We start from the raw sequence: 23356 nt of genomic DNA, 5'->3' as shown, positions 1-23356 counted from the left end.
GCATAGAAGCTTCGGACATTCACCTGTGGAGTATTTACTGATGTAGAACAAAAACCACAGATCTTATTACAGACTTCTAACCACAAACACATTCGGAAACCATTGAATTAGAGACGAGGGAACAGGAAGTGGTAATTTGCTAACTCGTGTCCTGGTTTAGGGACTCATTCCTGCACCACCAGTCCATTTAGCATCACTGCAGTACTTCAATGGGCTGAGATGATTCAGTGAACACAGAAAAGAAAATACATTTGTTAATATGAAACTGCACCGCATTATTTACCCAGGAGTCTGCAGCGATGCTGTGTCATCACTTCCCTTTGTCTAATTTTACTTTGCAAAGTTATTTTTCTTCCTCATTGAGCTAAATGGATCCGCATCAACAGCAGGTTGTTAGCATACAGTGGCTGAACTCCAGAGCAGGTAAGGATTGCAGGAGCCCGAACAGAAGTGATTGTATCAGTAGTGCAGTCTCAGCTCTGGGGGATTTATCCAGCATTGTTAGAACCAGGCCAGTATGAAATCCTTATTTGTTTGATTAAGCTCAGGTACCTTCTTCATACACTCCCACAAAGACACACACATCCAGATGAAGTGCACACACACATGCACTAATTCATTTTGGCAACTCTGGCGGTGTCCTGAGGTCAGCTACAGACTGCAGCACAGATGCTCTTTTTAAATACTGCACACTAATTAAATTCAAGTCAATAAATGATCCCCCGATGAAGCGTCTGCAGCTACAGAGGGAGAGAGCGTCAGCTGTTAGCACAACGAAGCACACCAGGTGTTTTAGCTGACCTCTAAATAATGAAAATAGGTCACTGCACTAAAAATAAACTGGTGTGGGATATTGAAGCCTTTTCCCAAATCACAGCTGTAAGAGCGACTCGTGAGGAGGAGTGAAGGAGACGGAGGGAATGAGGTGCATTAGAGAAATTCAAACCGTACAGCAGAGCAAGGATTGCTATGCAAGCTTTATTGTGGACTGAAGTAGCCAGGATTAAGGTCCTCTTCTTATTTGTCGTATGTCTGGTCAATGTTTTTTTGCCCATTTTTAGGACTTTTCGCAGATAATCCTGTAAAAAAGCAAGCTGAAAAATACATGTGAATGCAGATCAGCACAGGAGTATTTCAGTTTGAGACTTTCGTTTTGGTCTCACAGCACTTCAGACCACCTATTGCTGCAAACAAAAGGGCATTTTTTAAAACATTGTTGGTGCGAATCCCCGAACTATGGAAGAGGATATGGGCAAAATGTGATTTATTGTTTTTAGATCTGACCAAAAGGTTGAAAAAAAATTGAGGTCTGAGAAAAAAGTCGTATTTCTTACTTTAAATTCCCGAATTCTGAAATTCAAAAATGTTTTTCCTCAGCATTTTTAGATCAAAGTCAGAATTATGAGATCATTTACAGAACAAAAAACAAACGTCAAAGATTTTTTCTATTTGACAAACCTGCCGTGTTTAACTTTGTCATGTCCACAGGTCTTGAACCCAAGAGCACGACACAGACCAAGGTTCAGTTTATTAAGAGCAAGGACAGGCAGGGTCAAAACCAGGCAAACAAACCAATAGAGGGGGCTTCTTCCTCTTTGTCACAAGTCACATTTATACTTGGTTTTTGGTTTGGCATGTCATTTCAGATCCCACCTTCCTCCAGGATCTTGCAATCAGCTCATCCCCCTCACCTGCTACTCATTCCCTCTTTAGCTCCACGGTATATATACCACCTCACGCTCACTTCGAGCGTTTCTGTTCTGCCCGGTTTTGACACTGCCTGCCTGATTTTGGACCACGAGTTTCCTGCCTGCCCCCTTTACTGGTTTGTTTGCCTGAGTGCTGAATTTCCTGGTTTTGACCCTGCCTGTCCTTGCTCTGAATGAACTGAACCTTGGTCTGTGTCGTGCTCTTGGGTTCAACCTGTGGACGTGACAAACTTAAACACGGCAGGTTTGTCAAATAGAAAATAACTTGTCCTAAAGCACAAAAAAATTTGGAATTTGGAAAAGTCTGTAAGAGGATTAGGGCCACGAGTTTTGACTTTTGTTTTTTGTTCTGTAAATAAAGTAAGAGTTCTCACTTTTTTTCTCATAATTCTGACTTAAATCTAAGAATTCTGGGGGGAAAAAAGTCAGAATCCTGGCATTAAAGTCCATTTCATCCTTATCCTCGTCCATAGTAAGCGGACTCGCACCAACAGTGTTTAAAAATGCACTTTTGTTTGCAGGAACAGGTGGTTTGAAGTACTGTGAGACCCAAACGAAGTCCAATAATGAATCACCAAGGGGGAAAGAAAGCATTTAGTTTCCAAAATGCAGCATCCTTTATTTCCCACAATGCAACTCAATTGCACAACTTTCATTAGACCCCTTCTGTCTGTTTTACACCCTCGTCTTTCAAACTGCACCCCCCCCCCTCCCCTCCCTCACTGCCTAGTCTCCAGACACGTGCAAGCATCATCAGTTCCTCTCTTTTTATCGCAGGACAATCACACCTCCGAGATCCTCCTCTCTTCTATAGGACGGTGGTTGTAGCTCGTAATGCGTCAGATCAGTGTTTCCAGGCGTCCTGTAACCTTCTGCATTGGTTGCTGTGGTAACGACCTAGATGTGTGTATGTACGCTAACTGGTAGTGTGATGTTTTTCCCTCTAACGTAGCACAACAAGCTGCCGTGTCGATGGAAATGTGTCCTCTCAGTCCCTCGCTGAAACAGACAGCATCAGTGACCATCGATACCCGCTTTCATGAGTTCAGCTATGGAGAACAACCTGCACTGTGCTTACCATTGTTGTTGTTGTTGTTGTTGTGATGCAAGGGAGGTTTCAAATGCAACTGAGTCATATTCATCCTTATCTTTTATTGATATGTGATTCATATTTTAGGTTTTTCTGAAGGTGTTCTTGGAGGAACTTCAGACTTACACCCAGTTTACATCATGTAGAACTGTGAGCAGCCAAGTGGAAACTCAAACCCGAGACATGAGTATTCTTCCTGTTACTTCATGCGTGGTAAAACTGTAGGGGAATCTGGTCATCCCTATATTGGATAATCCAGAGTTTTGCACTGAGATTGTCAGGGTTAGGCAAGAGCAGGCGAGGTTGAACCAAAGGAAAAGTAACAAACAAACCAGGAACACTTAGGGTACAGGAGGGCAGACGAGGGAAATCCAAAAATTCAGACAGAAGACTCGGAGCCAAAACCTGGGAAACACCACAACATACTCACAGAGAACCCCAGCGGAAGCAAGACTAAATACACATGAGGCAAGACAATCAGGAAGTAAAACACAAAGAGAAAATAAATGTCAAAATAAAACTGAAAACTAAGAGGTGACACAGACGGTGACAAACAGGAAGGAAAGGCAGTCCTGGGTGACCTCTCACCTGTCAGTCAAAGCGGCGACGCTCTTAATTATGCATAGCTTTAAGCGTATATATGATTCATGGTGAGTTATACAACGTTTTCATAGGTTTTTTTTAAAGGAATTGCCTTCATTCGGAGCCATCCTCAAGTTGCCAATCGATGAATGCATTTCCTTTAGAACTCACGCTTTATTTTTCAACCCCAGAGTTAGCTGTTAGCTCAAACCCACCTCCTTATGTCTTCCTTAAGTAAAGCATCAGCTGGCTCTAACTTGGGGCAATTTATTGGACTTATCCCACTGGGAACACATAATGCTTTGTACAAAGGTATCACTCCACAGAGCTCAACGACACCTGTAAACAAACTGTGACGTAAACAATTCAGGGCGTTCCTCTTTAACTCTCGCTAACGCCTCAAAACACAACACTGATTCACTCTGAAGGTGAAAAAGCTCTGCGCCGACGTTGCCATTGACCTTTCGACGTGCAGCCAATCAGATGAAAGCTGTATGAAGCACCAGCGGTGGACGTCATCGTGGAAACAAAACCTAACTGGTTGTTTTCACCCTTAAAGTCCATCCATCCATCCATCCATCTTCTCCCGCTTTTCCGTCAGGGTCGCGGAGGTAACAGCTCCAGCAGAGAGCCCCAAACTTTCCTTTCCCTGGCCACATCAACCAGCTCTGACTGGGGGATTCCAAGGCGCTCCCAGGCCAGCGAAGAGATATAATCCCTCCACCTGGTCCTAGGTCTACCCCTCGGTCTCTTCCCAGCTGGACGTGCCTAGAACACCTCCATAGGGAGGTGCCCAGGTGGCATCCTCACTAGGTGCCCGAACCACCTCAACTGGCTCCTTTCAACGCGAAGGAGCAGCGGTTCTACTCTGAGTCCCTCCCGGATGACTGAACTTCTCACCTTATTCCTAAGGGAGATGCCAGCCACCCTGCGGAGAAATCCCATTTCGGCCGCTTGTATCCGCGAAAGTCCATGTACCCTTAAAGTCCATGTTTGAAAAGCAATGTTCATCCATTCAGGCCAATTGGTAGCATTTTAAATGGAAATTGTCACAGGTTTACCATCAAAGTCTATCTATTCATCAACTTCCAATACATTTTACCCTCGAGTATATTTATTTGGACTTCATGGTAGATCTGAAAAGAGCCGATGCCCTCCTGTGGGTCTTTCCTTGGTAGGAGTCACGCCTGGATCCTTCCTTCCAGGTTTCTTGATTAACGAGGGATTACCTCACATGGTTGGGTCCAGTTCAGCCATCTTGAATATTCCAATTTGTTGTAACTCATTACCGGCCTTGGCTTCAGGTTAGCTTTTGCAATCTCACTTGTTTGCATATCGATGTGTCGGATGCTCCTCCTTCACTACAACCCGTCACCGATGTCATTTAAACTTTGATTAGACTCTAATGAGTGATAAAAACACAACACTGAATTAACCCGCACTTCATTATGCTTGGTTTTAATGAAAGGAGCTTTAGGTTTGGAGAAGGTCCCCCCTGCACGGAAGGGGTAGCTGGGGGAGAGGAACTCTGCAACCTAATTAAAAGTTTCAACTTGGAGGCCTGCTGATTGCAAATGACTTCAGATGATGCTGGTGGGCTTACTGTTGATCTCAAGCTGTTCGAGCAGTTAATTAAAGAAAAAAAACCAAATCGGTTTCAGATTGCAATTAATGCACTGGGGGGGGGGGGGACGACACCATTCCTGGTTAGTCAGGGTCAGCCTATAGGAAAGCAGACCCCTTTTATTTGTTTTCCATCCATTTCCATAAGCTGTTAATAACAACAAACGGAGCGATAAGCAATCATGTGCACGAGAAAATGAAAAGGAAAAAACCGCCTCCTGGGAAAAGCCTTACTGTTGCTATGACAACCCACCCGTTGCACACTGAAAACGAGGGGAGTGAGTTGGGGTGAGGGGAGGGGGGTATTTTGAAGAACAGTCCTTTTGTTTATATTCACCCTCCGTCCCTTTATTCCTGACATGATCAAAGGTGTGACAGGTAGATAAAGCGTGGCGGGAAAACGGAAGGGAGACAGACAGAAAAGGGGGGAGAAAAGGGGGGAGGCTTTAGAGGAATCACAGCAGGGTAATTTACTCTTAGATCTCCTCCCCGCGACCCTCCTTGAAACACACGTCTGACTTTGTGCGGGGATCCAGGGAGCGTTTAAGGTGAGGCAGCCTGTGATGCCGTCGCGTCACGGGCCAACTTCCTCCCCCAACGCTCGCTCCGAACCAGACGGGAGAAGTGGGTTACATGCAGGAAACAGAACTCCTGGGGGGGGGGGAAAGGTGCATCATTTGTGAAACGGTGCAAATGTAAATACACAAACACATGCAACTGAAGAAACATCTTCACCAACTTCACCTTTTTACTAAAAATACTGCAAAAAAAACGGTTGTAAAAAAGCCCAAAACACAAGTAAACAAGGGGACACTAATAAGTGACGCACACAGCTGTGTCACTGCTGTCAGAGTTAGTCCGTCTCATAACTGTAAGTGTTTGTCAGTATTAGAAATGACTAGTTAGCTATGTTAGCTAGCTAGCTTCCAGCAGACATAATAATAATTAGATCTGCAAATATTGGAAGGAGTCATGTGACCACATTGTTAAAATAAGCCAATAAAAGTGACAGCTTTATAATCCCTGAGCGTCACCGAGCACTCCGGTCCCAGCTGTGTGCATATTTCTACGTTTCTATGCGTTCTGGCACATTTGTCTTGTTATATTTGCATCGTTTTTACTAGATATTTTGTGGTGTTTGTGTTTGTTTGGATTCATTTACAGCCAACACATGTAAACCAATTCAAATAAACAGAGAGATGTATGAGCTTACTTTCCCCCCCTGCTGATGAGTTGTTTCCTGACTTTGAAACATCTCTTCTCTACATGTTTACATCTTTTATGTCGACTCTAATTCCACGGAAATGCTGAATCTCCAGCCCCACTTAATCACTTCACTTCATGTCTCCTCCAGGGCCCTGTGTGGGGGGGCGGACCATCCCCAGCAGAGGAGAGTTCAGCCTGGCCTCCAACTGATCCCACTCTCCCACAGCTCACCTCCGCTTCACCTTCCCAATAAAGAGCCTCCCCCTCACCCCGGGGCCCTGACTCCCAGCTCTCCCACACCTCCAGCTTCCACCTCACTGGCTCTGGCCCCCTCCCTCGGTGAGTCTCCTCCGTGGTGCCGAGGTCATGGCGGTACCTTCAGCCCACGAGTTTCACTGGCAGAGTCTGGCTCGGCTGGCCAGCGGTCGGGTCTACCACTCCCTGTGTGAGGTGGGGGGGCAGATGTACATGCTGGGGGGCTGCGACGCCGTGGGGAGGCCCTGTCCTGCCCTGGAGCTCTACTCCCCCGAGGTACGAGACACGTCTGTATCTGAGGTTTGATTTTGTTTCAGAGGAATAGCTTTACAGTGATAAAATAACACAATGTTTACAGTTAAATGGGACACCTCTGAATGCATCTTAAATTAACATTAATATTCAGTTCATAAAATAAAGAAAATGAACCTGGCAAACAAAAAGTTACCATCATTACAGTAGCTGCTTTTCAGGTTTCACTATCCAAACTGTGTCATAAAAGTCCCCTCAAAAATAATGATAATAATAATATTGATAATAATAAGAAAAAATAAAAACATTAAAACAAATTATTATTATTATTATTATTATTATTATTATTATTATTATTATTATTATTATTATTATTATTATAATTATACAAATAATTATATTAGATTATAATATAATACAAATATTAATAATTAGAAGAATACATAAAATATAATAATGATTATTATCATCATAAAAAATATAATTATAATATTACAAATAATAATAATAATAATAAATGATAATAATTATAATAATAAGACGAATAAATACATTTAAAAATATATATTATTATCATTTCAAAAATAGTTCTAATAATACAAATAATAAATTATATTAATAAGAAATAAATGTTTAAATATTGTTATAATTATTTATTATCATTATGAAAATAAATAATTATATTACAAATAATAAATAAAACACTTTTTCCAGCCTTTCTTTTATAAAGTGCTTTTTAAGGTATTTAAAGACACATATTGAGTCAAATATTATTTAAATCCTCATGAAAACAACACGCTCAAAATATACAAAACACAACAACAATTAAAGATCAAAAGCAGTTCTGAAGATGTGAGTTTGTATCTGCAATTTCAACATGGAGAGATTGGTGCTGTACGGATGTGTCTTGGGAGAGTGGGAGGGGGCGGCCATGGGAACAAATGAATAAGTTTAATTGGAAACAAATAAGCTCTATATATAAAGCAAATCCCAGCACTGAGGAGGCGCACAACTCAGAAATACAAATGTAAAATCAAGGAATCAAGCACATGCTGCTCTGTCTGCAGGGGGATCGCTGGATGAGTCTGCCCCAGATGCCCACCCCTCGAGCTGGGGCCGCTGTGGCAGTGCTGGGGAAACAAATCCTGGTGGTGGGAGGAGTGGGAGAGGACCAGAGCCCCCTGAAGGTGGTGGAGATGTACAACACAGAGGAGGGGAAGTGGAGGAAGAGGAGCACGCTGCGAGAGGCCTTGATGGGTGTGTCCATCACGGTGAAAGGTAGGGACTGAACCTGAACCCAGATAACCTCCAACTCCAGACGGTCAATCAGAGAAGCCCTTCTAATGCGGAAATGTGTCTGAGGCCGATCGGAGTATCTCATTTCACTGAGTGACTTATTTAACTGTCACATGCATAAAAACATCAAATGGGTTATTGATGATGCCAAATACATTTCAGCAGCAGATGTATTGCATTATTCAGCAGGGCGGCATCAAAAGTAAACAGCAGAGGAAGTACTGGAAGATAGAAAATCCAGCGCATTAGCTCACTTTGCATTTCAAGCCCTGTGAATTAATATGATGATATCTCTGGGGTTTAAAGAGGCACCTTTTCCCCCTTTCCTGTAGTGTGTTATATAGGTTTTAGTGCATGTAAATGGTCTGCAAAGGCCTTAAATCCCTGTGTTTCTCTTCCACACACTCCCTGCCTGAAACGCTGCCTTTGGACTCCTTTATTTACTTCCGGAACATAGTGACATCACTATATTTCGATCATGCTTCTATTGGCGAGTGTGTTATGTAGTGCATGTAAATGGTCTGCAAAGGCTAAATTCCCAAGGTTCTGAGCAAAGGCTAAGGGGCGGGTCATCTCTAAGCGGTCCACTCTCGCTTCCATTGGCTAGCGCTCCAACACATCGTACGTGATAGGCTACGGGGCGGGACATCTCAAAGCAGGTTGACCAATCAACATAGAGCCGGCCAGCTAACCAATCAGAGCAGACTGGGCTCTGGTTTCAGACAGAGGGTGAAAAGAGGTGCTGCAGCACAGGCAGTATGAGAAACATAAAGAGCTTTTTAGACATTAAAGCATGGAGACATGTCCCAGTAGAGACACTACATACAACTATGAACCGTAAGGCGTGTGTCTGTATTCTGAGGTGTCTTACTGACAGTGTCCTGGTGCTCCACGGTGAGCTTCAGATCATTTTGAACACATTGCACGAACAACAACACAAACAGCTGTCGAAACTACTTAAACTGTAGCCAAGAAGTCTTGGTGAGCTTTCCAATAGATTGTTAATGGAGCCATATTTTGTGTTGTGGACTCACATCTACTCTCACAGCTTGGGACCAGTAGAAAATAAACAGCGTCTCTTCTGCCGTGGATGGGTCTGTGTTCAGCGCAGCATGTGTCTGCTGGAACACAGACAGATGCTGCCTTCACAGACTTATTGGCCGCTCCATCTCTATGACCGGTCTTCAATTCTTGGCCTTCTTCATCCCCCAAAATTACCCCCCAGTTTCCAAAACAAACAATTAGTCTGACAGAAATAATCAATAGGACCCAATTAAAACAAATATGGTATTTCAGAATGGATAGTCAGTTACAGATTTGGCTTAATGATGCAATTTCTATTGACGTTTGTAGAATCAATATTTTCCAGATATAGGATGATGAGGTTTTGGTAATGGGTTATTCCTTTTTGTTATTTGTCTAACGTAGATGCATCGAGACGAAACGCACAATGTTTTTCTGCAGCTCTTCCTCTCTTTTTATTTTTCCCTCGTGTCGACACCCTCACCCACTCCCATTCTTATGCCGGAGGTGTTATAGCAGAGTGCCAGACGCGGACTCCTGCGTTTTTAATATTCCGCTACCATCCGAGCTGTCCTTCCCATGTCTGTCACACTCTCCTGCTTTGTCACGAACTTCTCAGCCAACTCTCCAAGCTTTGCGGGTTTTTTAGCACTCTATAAAACAAAGTGCCCAGGAGGTGTTTCCATCTGCTGGGACCCGGCCTTTCACAAGCTTATTATTGTGGTTATGGTTGTAGCTCAAACTCATTTTAAAAAGCACATATTCTGCTCATTTTCAGGTTCTTGTATGTAGAGTCTCTCCTGGGACATGTCTCCATGCTTTAATGTTCAGAAAGCTCTTTATTTTTCTCATACTGCCTGTGCTGCAGCACCTCTTTTCACCCTCTGTCTGAAACCAGAGCCCAGTCTGCTCTGATGGGTTAGTTGGTCAGCTCTTTCCCAACCCTTAGCCTATCACGTACAGTGTGTGTTCTCAGAAGTAAAGAAAGGAGTCCAATGCAGGCGTTTCAGGCGTGTGTGGGACAGAAACACAGGGATTGTATCCTTTGCAGACCATTTACATGCACTAAAACCTTTATAACACACTACAGGAAAGGGAACACCTCAAAAGAGCACAACAGGGCCTCTTTAAGCAAGTTGTGATGGGAAGATAAATGACATTTTTTTTATTAAATCCATAAAATCCTCGCTTTTATTGAACATTTCTTGCTCATGGGATACATTATGAATACAAAAAGCACTTAAACTGACAATCTGGCTGTGTGTGTGTGTGTGTGTGTGTGTGTGTGTGTGTGTGTGTGTGTGTGTGTGTGTGTGTGTGTGTGTGTGTGTGTGTGTGTGTGTGTGTGTGTGTGTGTGTGTGTGTGTGTGTGTGTGTGTGTGTGTGTGTGTGTGTGTGTGTGTGCAGACGGCCGTGCTCTGGCGTTGGGGGGGATGGGTGCTGACCTGCTCCCTCGCAGCATCCTGCAGCAGTACGACCTCAGAAAGGATGTGTGGGCGCTACTTCCTCCCATGCCGACCCCGCGCTACGATGCTAACACACACCTGCTGGCCAACAAGCTCTACGTGGCAGGTACACACATCCCAGGGAGAGTGTTGGCGATCATCCAAAATATCTCCAAGTTTCAATATCATTTTTCGTACGATCTTCCAGGCGGTCGCCAGTGCAAGCGACCGGTGAAGGCCTTCGAGGTGTTTGACGCAGAGACGCGCTCTTGGACTACGCTACCCAGCATGCCGTGTAAACGTTCGTACGGGGGCGTGGTATGGGACCTAAACGGGAGGTTGTGTCTGCTTGGAGGGCTGCGACAGGGAGGACACCAGAGCTCCAAGTTCACCAAGAACGTCAACATGTTTGACACCAACCAAGGTACGAAAACACAGGTGTAGCTCATAAAAGGTGGTGTATTTTGGTTTCGAAACCTGCCACTTATACACTTTTTGAGCCATAATATAAAACACACACACTTGCTTTGTGACAAAGTGTTGTTAAGATACTCGAACTCTTCCAAATATGTCACATTGAATAGCACGGAAATATGCGTAAAGCCGTCCAGCTGGAACTGCAGTTACAACAAATGCCATCTTGACTTATTTCCCCGACTTTAAGCAGGATGTGACTTTAGTGAAGAGTTGGAATGAGGACAGACTCTCAGGAGGGGTTGAGGACTTTGAGGGCATTTACATAATACTGCTTTTTATGCAGCTCTGTAACTCAGACTGTAAATGATCAGGTTTTTTGTTGAAAAGATGAGACTTGCATATTCTAGAGAGGATTTCAACCCGTGAAACTCCCCGAGAAGGAAGCGTAGGTATAGTTTTACATTAAAGGAAGTCTTCACGTCAGATTTGTTTTGCAGAGGGAGAAACGATTGAGAGATTAGATTGAATGTATTATCATTACCTCAATTTCCCTCGGGATAAATAAAGCTTCTTGAATCTTGAATCTTGAATCTTACACTTGCAAACATCAACATATTTTGGTAAGATTAGCATATAGAGTGAAAGCAAGAGGAAACTGCAACCTGACTTTAAAAAAAATGCCTACAAGCAACTCTTAAGCCGTCTGATTTGCACAATGTTTCCTACTTGTTAAACTCATACATATACAGACATATTGAAATTAGGATGAGATTCACTCGCTGGAGCTACAGTATGTCTTGATGGACAACACTCCTGCGCAGCGCTGCTTGCCAGATATGGTGCAGGGGTGGGTGGTTAAACAAGCCAGATACATAACATTAAAGGGGAGTCATGCAGTTCTTAGGGTGAACTCCCTCATATGATTTTTAATACTGTATAAAGCCTGATTAATGGCCTCAAGTGAGGTCACACCTCATGTGAGACGGCACTCGTCCTAAGGCTAGTTTGGAACTGAAATAAATCACCGGGTGTTAGAAAGAAGTGAGATTAACAGACGTCTGAATCTGCGGCATGCCAGCAGCTAAAGGCTACATTAGCTGATACTGTAGAGCAGTGGTTCTCAAATGGGGGTACGCGGACCCCTAGGGTACGTTGGAGTACTGCAGGGGGTACGTGAGATTTCTTTTAATGCAAATTTTTTTTAAAACTGTCGTGCATAATTCTTAAAATAATGATGCTATAATGAATTAAAATAAAAGTGTAAATTTAAGTTCAGTAAGGAACATTTTATATTCAATATTTAGAAAAAAATAATTCAAAAAATCGAAATTTAGGAAATAAGTTTGAAAATAAAACCAAAGAAAAAATGGGGATACAAAAATTGCACGTTTTTAAAAGTGAAGATTAGGGCCACATGAAGGAGTTAGAATAATGAGAAAATAGTGGGACATTTTTAAAAGTCGAAATTTAGAAAAAAAGTTTGAAATTTGAGAGGGTGAAAAGAGGTGCTGCAGCACAGACAGAATGAGAACATAAAGAGCTTTTTGAACATTAAAGCATGGAGACAGGGCACAGTAGAGACACTACATACTGATATGAAGCTGAAAATAAGCATCATAAAGCTTTAATCACGAGACCTGACTCTTCCCATCTCACTCGCTATGCTTTTCCTTTCAAATGTTGAGATTAAAAGCCTGTTTATCAAGTTTTCATTTAGTTTTGGGTATCAGTAAATAGATGCTAGTCGGTGTAGAAAGAGGTAAGGACAAATTATAGCTCTGTCTTTATTAGCAGCATCCACTCAGCTGTCGGACGGAGCATCTGCTAACATTACCCTCAACGTGATGAATGGTGCTCTGCCCAAACAAGGCTCTCATCTCAATTCTGTGCACGCTCCGGGTCCCTCAACACGGTGAAATTATCTCTCCGTCTGCCCTGCAAAGGCACCCCCAAAGTAACAGGTGAACAAATTGAGGAGGGACCGGAAGGAGAAATTGGTAGAGCAAGAATCGATAAGTCATTTTCAGACAGCCGGAGAGACGGTCACACATCGGGAGAGGTTATTCGGAAGCCAAATAAAGCCGAATGTGGGAGTGATAATGTTAATGTATGATAATGCTGTTGAAAGTTTGCCTTGTGTTTGAGATAGAGACGGAAAGAATGCCTCACATACATATCCACACACACACACACACACACACACACACACACACACACACACACACACACACACACACACACACAGGAGGCATCCGTACCCCGTTTCTTCCAATCTAATTTTGGTGGAGATGAGATGGGAGATGAGCTGCGGGGGGAGGAGGGCTGGGGATGGGGAGCGTTTTAAATTACAAGATCCAGAAACAGATTGCTTTATTATCCAACTCCAGCAATATCTCCCCACACTCACTCACTCACTCACACACACACACACACACACACACACACACACACACACACACACACACACACACACACACACACAGTCATGCAATCTGCCGTCACACAGTGATATTCTATTACTGTTCCCTTCCATATCGGCTGCATTAAGACACACACGCGTCTGTTTAGGGGGGTGTTTTGGCGCTGTGGGCAGGTGGCAACAAGTGAAGATACAAAGACTGGGAGTGTGGAAAAGAAAATGAACACGGAGAAAATGGCCTCGGAACAATTGTAAAAAGGTCAGCTTATGCAAATGACTGAGAGACAATTATCAGAGCTTCCTGCGGATACTTTGCAGATACTTGTGGATTTATTCGCCAAAGTTCGGAGGTCCTTAAAGTGTCTGATGAAAGTTGCTCAGTGGTGCGTAAATCCTAAAGTGGATCGACTGCAGATTTGTCTTGGGCCCATAAAGTGCATGTACTTGAGTTTTCCTTAAGCCCCCCTTAAGCAAAATGCTTGCAATGTTTAAAGGCATTAAAACCTGCAAGACTATACTTGACAGTGAGTATAAATAGAGAGTTCAAAGGGACAGAAACAAAACTGAATTTGCAATATGACTCAGCTATATGTCCCTTTAACACTTCTAGTCATAGTTCCTGTTTGTTAAATTTACATCTCAGGCTTATCTTTGTGCTTTTACAGCGAACCTAAAGCAGAAATGCACAAAATGGTAATACTTTTTTGGGGCCAATTTGGGCGAACCGTCCCTCTGAAGTGTATTTTCTGTTGCCAATAACTGAAATTATGAATTCATCTGCTTTTTACTGTAAATGCAAAAACAAATACAGAGTCATCAGAAGCTTCCCTGAGGCATGCATAACTCAAGCAAAAACCCACAAATGATGCATCCCCTCCGGAGCCAACTAGCCATGAATGTATTCCAACGTTGAATAATGCCGAAAATACCTCAAAGCAGAAGGAATCAGGCAGAAATGTGCTTTTGTTTTGGACATCGCTATGGGTCTGATTATTGGAAATGCCACACAATGATAGAGGGATTCAGTCCAAGGGTGGTCCGCTCACGTCACAGAGAAGCAATCAGCAGCCTCGTCTAATTTTAATCACGATGGACAATTATTGAGGCGAGCTGTGGAAGAAATTACAGAGGCACACACTCCAAAGCCCGTCCGCAGAGGATCGCCTCATCCTCCCTCTGTCTCTCCCTCGCTTTATTCTCCTCTCCCTCCAGAGCAGCAGAGAGCGTGTTAGTGTTTCGCCTCCATCGCACAAAAGAAAATCTTGGTGCAAAGTCGTGTGAAATCCCTCCCAAAGTAAATAGGAATGAAGCTCGCAGTCGCTCCCTCTCAGAGGACCCGGTGATAAGTCTGCAGTGTGATGTGTTGACACAACGGTAATTTAAAAAAGCAGAATCCAGCCAGAAGCGCTGCAAGCACAGTTTAAGGAAGAATCACTGCTGCTGTAGCTCGCCTTCTGCATCCACTTTGTATGTTTACGTTGTCGTTTACTGTTAAATGGAACAGAATAGAGGATACCTCACTCTCACAGTGTTAAGTGTGAAGGAACATCTGATTCAAAGTGCAGGAGGTTTCGTAGATCCAATAATCGTTAACAGATAATCCATGATAGTAAAGGACTATAATCTCATGCATACTCAATACTTCCAGGACAGATAGGGTAAGAAGTGACCCGTCAACCACGTTTCTATTTTGCAATGAACACATTTTGATCCACAATTTGATGCTTTTTCATACTTTGAATGTAAATAAGTGGCTAAAGTTCATAAAAAACAAGAAATATACCAATAGAACTTATTGGTGCTAGAGCAACGTAATGTAAACTGGACCATGGTCAGATTATCTTAACCGACATGCTGATTAGAAATGATGTACAAAGGGAATTGCCTTTCACTAAAATGAGACAGTATATTAAACGGCCAATAGGGTCCGACTCACTGTGAAGGTGTCCTCATGCAATAACAGTGACGGAGACTAAAATGTAGTTTAAAAGAAACAACTTTTCCAAAATCTTTCGGAAACTTATTACGTTTGTTTGGAATTAAATTGATTGAAATGTTCATTTTAAACCTGAAGAGGAAAACAGACCAAAGTGTCGACAGCTTCCATTGACTTGCACAGACTTTTAGTCACAGAAATGTAACTTTGAGAATACAGGAGGAGGAGAAACCAAGTTTGATAACAATTTGGCAGATGCTATATGCACCCGGGTGTTCGCAGCAGTGGTTCCCCCAGTGGTCTTTCATAAGCTTTGATAGTTCTGGGGGCGGGACACGGGGCTCATGAACCTTGATTTTAAAACGTTTTTTGTGTGGAAATACAATTCTTAATCTTTCTACTGACCCCTGCAGTCCCCTCGAGTACCCTTAAGGCTCCCCGGTTTGGAACCACTGGTTTGTAGGATAGCAAAACATGCATCCGGGCACCCGTTACATCCTGGTTTGAATGCATAGCTTTTTATTTACATACCTTTATTTTATCTTAACTTAATTCCCTTGTGGAGCTGCATCAAATTAAAAATACCTATAGTGGATCAATAAAGGCACGTCTTATTATTTACGCCCGGATGTTTGAATCTATTCTTACTTTTTCTATGATTGCTTGGCAAGGTAAGAAATACCACCTGTGCTGTATCGTGAATTTGGCTGTAAGGCAATAGACCAGGGTAGTCCAAACTACGGCCTGGGGTCAATTCTGATTCGGCCCTCAGCAACTTCAAAAAGTATAAAGGCTCACAAATGAAGCTTGTATTATCTTGCACTTCTTAAATATATATTTAATCAGACATCACATACATATATTAATGAGGCCACCTTTCATTAAATTCACTCAATTCAAGTTGAAAACTTTTTCTAACAAATCTTAGTTGATAAAAAAAATCCCAATAACTTTTTTTCATAACGAGCTTTAAATAGACCCGTCATATTTCCCATTATTATAACCGATCTGAGCCTTCTGTTTAAAGGAATGAGCTGCTGAAAATGTAATGAAACTCTACGGAGAGCTGTTTTTTAAAAGCATATTCAAGTGTCAAGGATAGTTTAGCTACATTTGATTGATTTGGCCAGCTTATAACCTTACCTATAAGGTAATATACATCACCTGGAGTGAGGGGCCCACACTTTCATCTGTTTTTCTGTGTGTGTGTCCCTCAGACACCCCTGCTATAGATGTTCATGACCGCCATTGACCAGCAGGTTCTCTGCAAGGCCGGGACTTTGTCGGACTGCACAGATGAATAATCCTCACCTGAATAAGTGGAATAAAAAAGGACATTTGACAAAAATAATACGACTATATTCAAATAGCTGCAAAAAATCCATAACAGTTCTGTTCCATAACAGCTTTCAGTACCTCATACATTTCATACACAACTCTACAGACGCAGCCTTGTTTTTCACCTCCTCTCGAATGTATTTAATATCTAAGGTCTGCAGAGAGGAGAGCGGAGCGGACAGCCAGCTGATCTCCGGTCCGTCCTCCTCAGAGTAACCGGGCTGGAAGAGAAAACACTTCATTTCCACTCTGCTGGAGGAATCACCGTCTAATCCCTCCTTCATTCTCTCTCTCTCCGCACATTGGTTTGTCTTCACCGTCTGCCTTTTGTTTAAGAGAAGGATTGGAAATAAATGAGCAGGAGGAATAACAAGGGAAAGGAAAGAAGATAACGAAGAGAGAGGATGAAGACATTTTCTCTCCTGCCGTCTGTTCTCTTTATTATCCTCTCTCCCTCGCTCCCTAATTAAGTTATCTTTCTTCCTGTGTCATGGTTTTCTCTCACTTCAGATAAACAACACTTGGCAGCAACAAAAGCTAGAAGTAAAAAAAGTCTGCCGGGGAAACAGAAGGCCTACATCTCCACCTCGCTCAATTTCACTTTTATCACCTGGGTAGCTTCAGCTTTTGGTCACGAAGGTAAATGTCAGATCCATTCTGACCGGTCTCTGGAGGATCATGTCGGTCAGAAGCGTCGGGTAATTACAGAGATAAAATTAAGATGGCAATGTCTTCCACACCTGCGACTTGACTGATTTCTTGACTTCCAGTATGTTGGATTTAAAGGAGCCAATAGAGGCACCTGCTCACCACTGCACCTGTGTGGGTCCCAGAAGAAGTGGAGCTTCCTTATTGACTGCTGGGAGATCAGCGAAGCTCCTACTGGCTGTTCGATACTGGTAGTAAAGTATTGTTTTGCCATTCAAACTAAAGCAAAGTTTTACTTAGAAAAGGTTAGTCACTGTGCAGTCCAGCAGTGGCTCAGTCAGTAGGGGCTTGGACTGGGAATCGTAGGTTCAAGTCCCCGAACAGACTTGAAATATGGAAAGTGGACTGCTACTTGGAGAGGTCCCAGTTCTACTTGGCAACTAGTAGAACTAACCTCTTATTCTGACATAAATAACGGTGAGAAATGAGTTCAGATTCGACCCCGGGACAACAGGAAGGTTAATGTAAGATAAAAAAATATGTGAAATTAACAATTTCCCAACTTGGGATCAATAAAGTTTATCAGATCTAGTGAAATCCATTCGGGTTCATTTACTTGTGTTCATATGACTGAAGGTATTCGACAACCAATTAAACACCTGAGACACAGAGAGAGTCCAGTGTCCAAATACCTTTCAAAATAAAAGTCCAAATTAAGATCTCTAGGGCTGCTCCTAACAATTATTACAATTATCAGTCTAAAACCCAAAGACATTCAGTTAAGTACAAGAAATAGTGAAGAAATGACAAAGATATCTATATTCAATACGCTGAAAAGTGCATTTCTGCAATGGCGATTCATTTACGGTCCGGACATCCACTTATCGTTGCAGCCTTCATCGGATTTGATTTATTTATTCCTGTGACCCTGTTCCTAAATCAGGCCCCTGTTCCTAATTCAGTACTCACAGATTGACAAAAAAGTTTTTTAAATGTAAGTCTCTGAAGGTCTCGCTGAACTTGGATTCTGTTGTTCAGACTTTGTTGGACTTCACAGGTCAGAGTAGCCATATTTGACCTATGACCCGCTCCTCTCCACACCACACAGGAAGCTCTGGAGTCACATTTGTATTAAAGTTCACTCAGGGAGAGCCCAACATCAGTCCTGTAATATTCTGACCCTAACTCCAACTCCTGCTGCCCCCTCTCTGTCTGCGGGGGCTCGGTGTGAGTTCTAACCTTTTTGTGTCCTTGCCAGGTATACAGTGTGTGTGTGTGTGTGTGTGTGTGTGTGTGTGTGTGTGTGTGTGTGTGTGTGTGTGTGTGTGTGTGTGTGTGTGTGTGTGTGTGTGTGTGTGTGTGTGTGTGTGTGTGTGTGTGTGTGTTTGTGTGTTGTCCTGGCTGCAGCTGGCCTGTGTGTGACCTGTGTGTTCAGGTCACTCTCTAAAAAAACATGCTCAGCAGCGCCCCGTGCAGCAGAAGGAGCGCCACAGTTCCTCTGACCTCGCCCTTCACTAACTTTATGAGCTTGTACACACACACTTTAGCTTGTAGATACACACACGCACACACACACACACTCACACACTCCTGCTCGTTGTGTTCCTCTGCAGGCTGCTGGTTGAAATCGGAGGAGACGGTGGCGATGAAGACTAAGAGAGCCGACTTTGCTGCTGCTTTCCTGCGGGGGCGCATGGTGGTAGCTGGAGGACTTGGTAAGAAATGCTTCCACTGTTTATTAAACATAAAGGATAAATCATCCCCCTATTCTGTGTTACCTCTTTAAAGGAAACTTTATTCCAACTCATTTACACAAGTTTAACTAATTAACAAAAAACTACACCTCATTTTTGAGTTAAATAAAAGCAAAGCAATAATTATTTGTCTTTATTTAAAATAATAGGAACATTTATTGATGAATTATCTGGTATATTACAAGATGATGGTCAGAATACTGATTTAAAACCATTCCATTTCTTTAAAGACAGCACAGAATGACACCAGATGCTATATCAATTAGAATAAAACACATAATGCACTTAAATTATTCATCCTTACTTAATATGACAAAGAACTTAGTAAGGTACCATAGTATTTTTGTGGCAATTAGAAGAAATAACCCCTTATTTTGACATAAAAACTGTCAGAAACGGGTTCACATTTGACCCTGGGACAACATGAAGGTTAATGTAGGATTCAAAAATATCACAAATTAAGAATTTTCCATCTTGGGATCAATAAGGTTTATCAAATCTAGTGAAATCTGTTCTTATATATTTGGGTCATTTACTTGTGTTCATATGACTGAAGGTTTTCGACAACCAATTAAACATCTGAGAATCAGAGTGAGTCCAGTGGGAACGTGTAAAACATCAGCTCCCACCTGAGGAATACCCATTATCCCAGTCAGTAAACTACAACAGCCTATAAGGGACATTCTAGGGAAGATTAGAGTCATAAATTTATAAGAAAAGTATTATTGTGTGTGTGTGTGTGTGTGTGTGTGTGTGTGTGTGTGTGTGTGTGTGTGTGTGTGTGTGTGTGTGTGTGTTCGTTCCCCAGGTCACGAGCCCTCGGCGCTGGACACGGTGGAGGCCTTCCACCCTCAGAAGAAGAAGTGGGAGAGGCTGGCTCCCATGAGCTCCCCCCGATGCTCCACCTCCTCCATTGTCATCAGAGACCGCCTGCTGGTGGTGGGAGGGGTCAACCAGGTATTTACATTTACTACGTAAGACACCAGAACCACGTGACCTTAGAAAAGAAGACACCGAAATATGTAGGATCAAAAAATGATAGGAAAACCTGCCTTTCATGAAGCAGATCCAGCCCATACACCAGCACTGAAACACATGAGCTCATACTACAGTTTACAGAAGCAGGAAGAGGATCTGAGCTGACAGGAAATGCTCCGTTTCAGTTTAACACACACAGTTAATCTCACACACACTATTTTATGAACATATAGGTTCACCTGCTGAATTACAAACAGAACAAATGAACCAAAGAAAGAGAAAACCATGAAGCAGATTCAGGCAGTAGGAGTATAGATTCACTCTGAAAGTATTAGAGAACAGAACAGCTGACAGAGGAGAGAGAACACCTGATCCACTCAGAGCTATGAAGAAGTCAAACATAAAAAAGAAGTGGCATTTGGAAAGGAGTCAGAATTTTGAAAAAGTCAAAACTTGGGGAAAAAAGTCAGAATTTTGAGGAAAAAAAGAGATTTTTGAAAATAATTCAGATTTTAGAAAAAAGTTGAAAATGTAAAAAAAAATGAATTTTGAAAAAAAAGTCCGAAATTAGAAAAAGTCGAAATTTTGAATATAAGTGAGAATTATTTTTCTTAGGTCTAAACTTGGAAGAAAAGTGAGAATTATTTTTAAAAATCCAAAAGGAAAAACATGAGACAAAAAGTCAACACTTACAGTATTATGCTACAGAACAGAACAGCTGACAGAGGAGAGAACATCTGATCCTTTACAACAAACACTATGTTATCTTTTTAGGTTTTTAGTGACACCTTCATCCTGCTAGTAATCCCCAACTTTAGAAATATAACAGTCATCTAATTACATCTACAGTTACCTCGTTTGCCTTACATAATCCCATCACAGTCATCTCCCTAAACCTGTGTAAATAATCCCTCTGTCTCTCTTTCAGGTTCCCAGCTCAGCCCATGAGATCCTGTATGTGAAAGAGGAAGAGTATCTGTAGCCTGTAGTAAGGGACACCAGCCATCAGCCTGTAGTTGCTCACACAGAGAGAGATGGAGGGAGTGGCAGTATTGTAAGAGGCGATACCGCCCCCTGCTGGCCTGCACTGACCCTGCTGGAATCAAACACATGCACACCGGAGGAGCTGGCTCTTTCCTCAAACCGAGTTGTTTCCGCACACTTTCAGAGTGTGACACTGCTGCGTTGCAGTGCAAACATGGGGAGGAAACCATTTTGTAGCCTGTAGGTCTAATATTGTAGACAGGAAATACACGGAGGACCTATTTTATGGCATAATATGCATTTCATGTTTGGTTCTGTGAAGGGATGCACGATTGTTTCCAGCCAACTGATACAGAGAACTTTAGTTTTTCACATCATAAAATAACTGCATGACCTGTAGTGAAGTAAGGGTTGGAGAGGCTAAGAGGAAGTGAGCGAAGACGGATGATTGGATATTAAAAAGCTCAGACTTTAACAAACAAATTCAGAGGTTGTTAATCCCCGATAACACACCGCTGCTAGGGAAAATAACTACCGTTGCTAAGGAGGATCAAGGGAGAGAGGGAAAGAGGCTAAGAGACGGAGCGTTGTTTACTTCCTGTCTCTCTTCTTCTGCGGATTGATCTGACTGCACATACTGTAGTCCCTTGAAGAGGGCGTCCTCCTTAGCAACGGTCTGCCATCCTTAGCAACGGTCTGCTAGCGGATATTAGCAGACCTCTGGAATGACCAAATTGACCAATCAGATTCAAGTATTAAGTATCAAGGCTTGTTAAGACAATGAAAGCTGTTAGTCTTGTGTTACAGACCTCTCTTTACCATAAAAATATTGCACAATAACATTGATTTTGTAATATCTGCCGATGTGCATCGTGCATCCCTCCTTTCGTGTGTTTATGTTTGACTGCATTTGTAAAAAGTGTTGATTTCCACATTGTATTTTAAATAAGTTCAAGGACATGACTGCAATATTTGTACATAATTAAATCACTTCTAGCAGAAACTCTGTACTGTAACAACATTTGCACTAAAGCAATTAACACTGAATGGGACTTTCTAGTGTAATGTGTTGTAGTGATTACACAGAGACGCTGTCATAGCTCTATTTTACACTGTACCAGTGAACATATGAGGGTTCATCCATTACATTTAAGAAACTGTATTTAATTACAACATGCGATGTGTGTAGGGGGGAGGCAGTACATGTGAAAAGGCAAAAGTCAATTAAATTAAGCATATTTTGATACCGCATCAGATGATAACATGACATTAAGATCACTATTTTATTTAGGTTTTCTAAATGTGTGAGTTTAAATATGCAAATGAAGGATTATCTTATTACATTTTTGCTAATTTACTTGCATTTCTAACAGTAATCTGAACATAGGATGACATGAAGTTCAATATTAGTTCAATAAGAGTCAAATGCTTTTTACAGAGGGACATTTTTATGATGTAATGCTACATACATCTGGCTATAAATAAAAACTGAATAAACCCCACCGTCTAATTTATTTAGTATACATTTGGAGGGTTTGGTGTGCTGCTGAAGTGGAGATGTATGGCTCAAAGTATGAAAAGGGTCTTTAATAAATGCCATTCTTGCAAAACACTACAGGTTCTGTATTAACATAAAACTTCCACCGCTGATTATATGTCTTATTTAGTTGAGATGCTCTATTACTGTATATTTTCCCTTTCCTGGAGTGTGTTCTATAGGTTTTAGTGCATGTAAATGGTCTGCAAAGGCTAAAATCTGTGTTTCAGAGGGAGTTTTCTATCCCACCCCATACCACACCACCACATACTGATATACACCTGAACATCAGCAGGAGAGGACTCTTTAAAGTAGAGACACTACATACTGATATACACCTGAACATCAGCAGGAGAGGACTCTTTAAAGTAGAGACACTACATACTGATATACACCTGAACATCAGCAGGAGAGGACTCTTTAAAGTAGAGACGCTACATACTGACATACACCTGAACATCAGCAGGAGAGGACTCTTTAAAGTAGAGACACTACATACTGATATACACCTGAACATCAGCAGGAGAGGACTCTTTAAAGTAGAGACACTACATACTGATATACACCTGAACATCAGCAGGAGAGGACTCTTTAAAGTAGAGACACTACATACTGATATACACCTGAACATCAGCAGGAGAGGACTCTTTAAAGTAGAGACACTACATACTGATATACACCTGAACATCAGCAGGAGAGGACTCTTTAAAGTAGAGACGCTACATACTGATATACACCTGAACATCAGGAGGAGAGGACTCTTTAAAGTAGAGATGCTACATACTGATATACACCTGAACATCAGCAGGAGAGGACTCTTTAAAGTAGAGACACTACATACTGATATACACCTGAACATCAGCA

At 42.1% G+C, this 23356-nt stretch overlaps 1 protein-coding gene across 1 annotated transcript; it reads left to right on the top strand.

The window, feature by feature from the left end:
* Nucleotides 1–6565: 6565 nt before the first annotated feature.
* klhdc8a (kelch domain containing 8A) lies at nucleotides 6566–22390 on the top strand. Its single transcript, XM_063911689.1, has 7 exons — nucleotides 6566–6741; nucleotides 7785–7995; nucleotides 10444–10608; nucleotides 10690–10905; nucleotides 18853–18954; nucleotides 19802–19950; nucleotides 20900–22390. Exons 1-7 carry the CDS (start codon nucleotides 6577–6579, stop codon nucleotides 20951–20953), a joined length of 1062 nt encoding a protein of 353 aa, XP_063767759.1. The 5' UTR covers nucleotides 6566–6576; the 3' UTR covers nucleotides 20954–22390.
* Nucleotides 22391–23356: the final 966 nt, after the last annotated feature.

The sequence above is a fragment of the Eleginops maclovinus genome, chromosome 20 (assembly GCF_036324505.1).
Source record: "Eleginops maclovinus isolate JMC-PN-2008 ecotype Puerto Natales chromosome 20, JC_Emac_rtc_rv5, whole genome shotgun sequence".
In the NCBI taxonomy this organism is placed as follows: Eukaryota; Metazoa; Chordata; class Actinopteri; order Perciformes; family Eleginopidae; genus Eleginops; species Eleginops maclovinus.
This window is presented reverse-complemented; position numbering and strand designations above follow the sequence as displayed.

Coding starts and splice junctions, on each gene's coding strand:
- klhdc8a (XM_063911689.1), top strand. CDS start 6,577: ATGGCGGTACCTTCAGCCCACGAGTTTCACTGGCAGAGTCTGGCTCGG. Junction 10,609..10,689: donor CAACAAGCTCTACGTGGCAG/GTACACACATCC, acceptor ACGATCTTCCAG/GCGGTCGCCAGTGCAAGCGA. Junction 10,906..18,852: donor CATGTTTGACACCAACCAAG/GTACGAAAACAC, acceptor GTTCCTCTGCAG/GCTGCTGGTTGAAATCGGAG.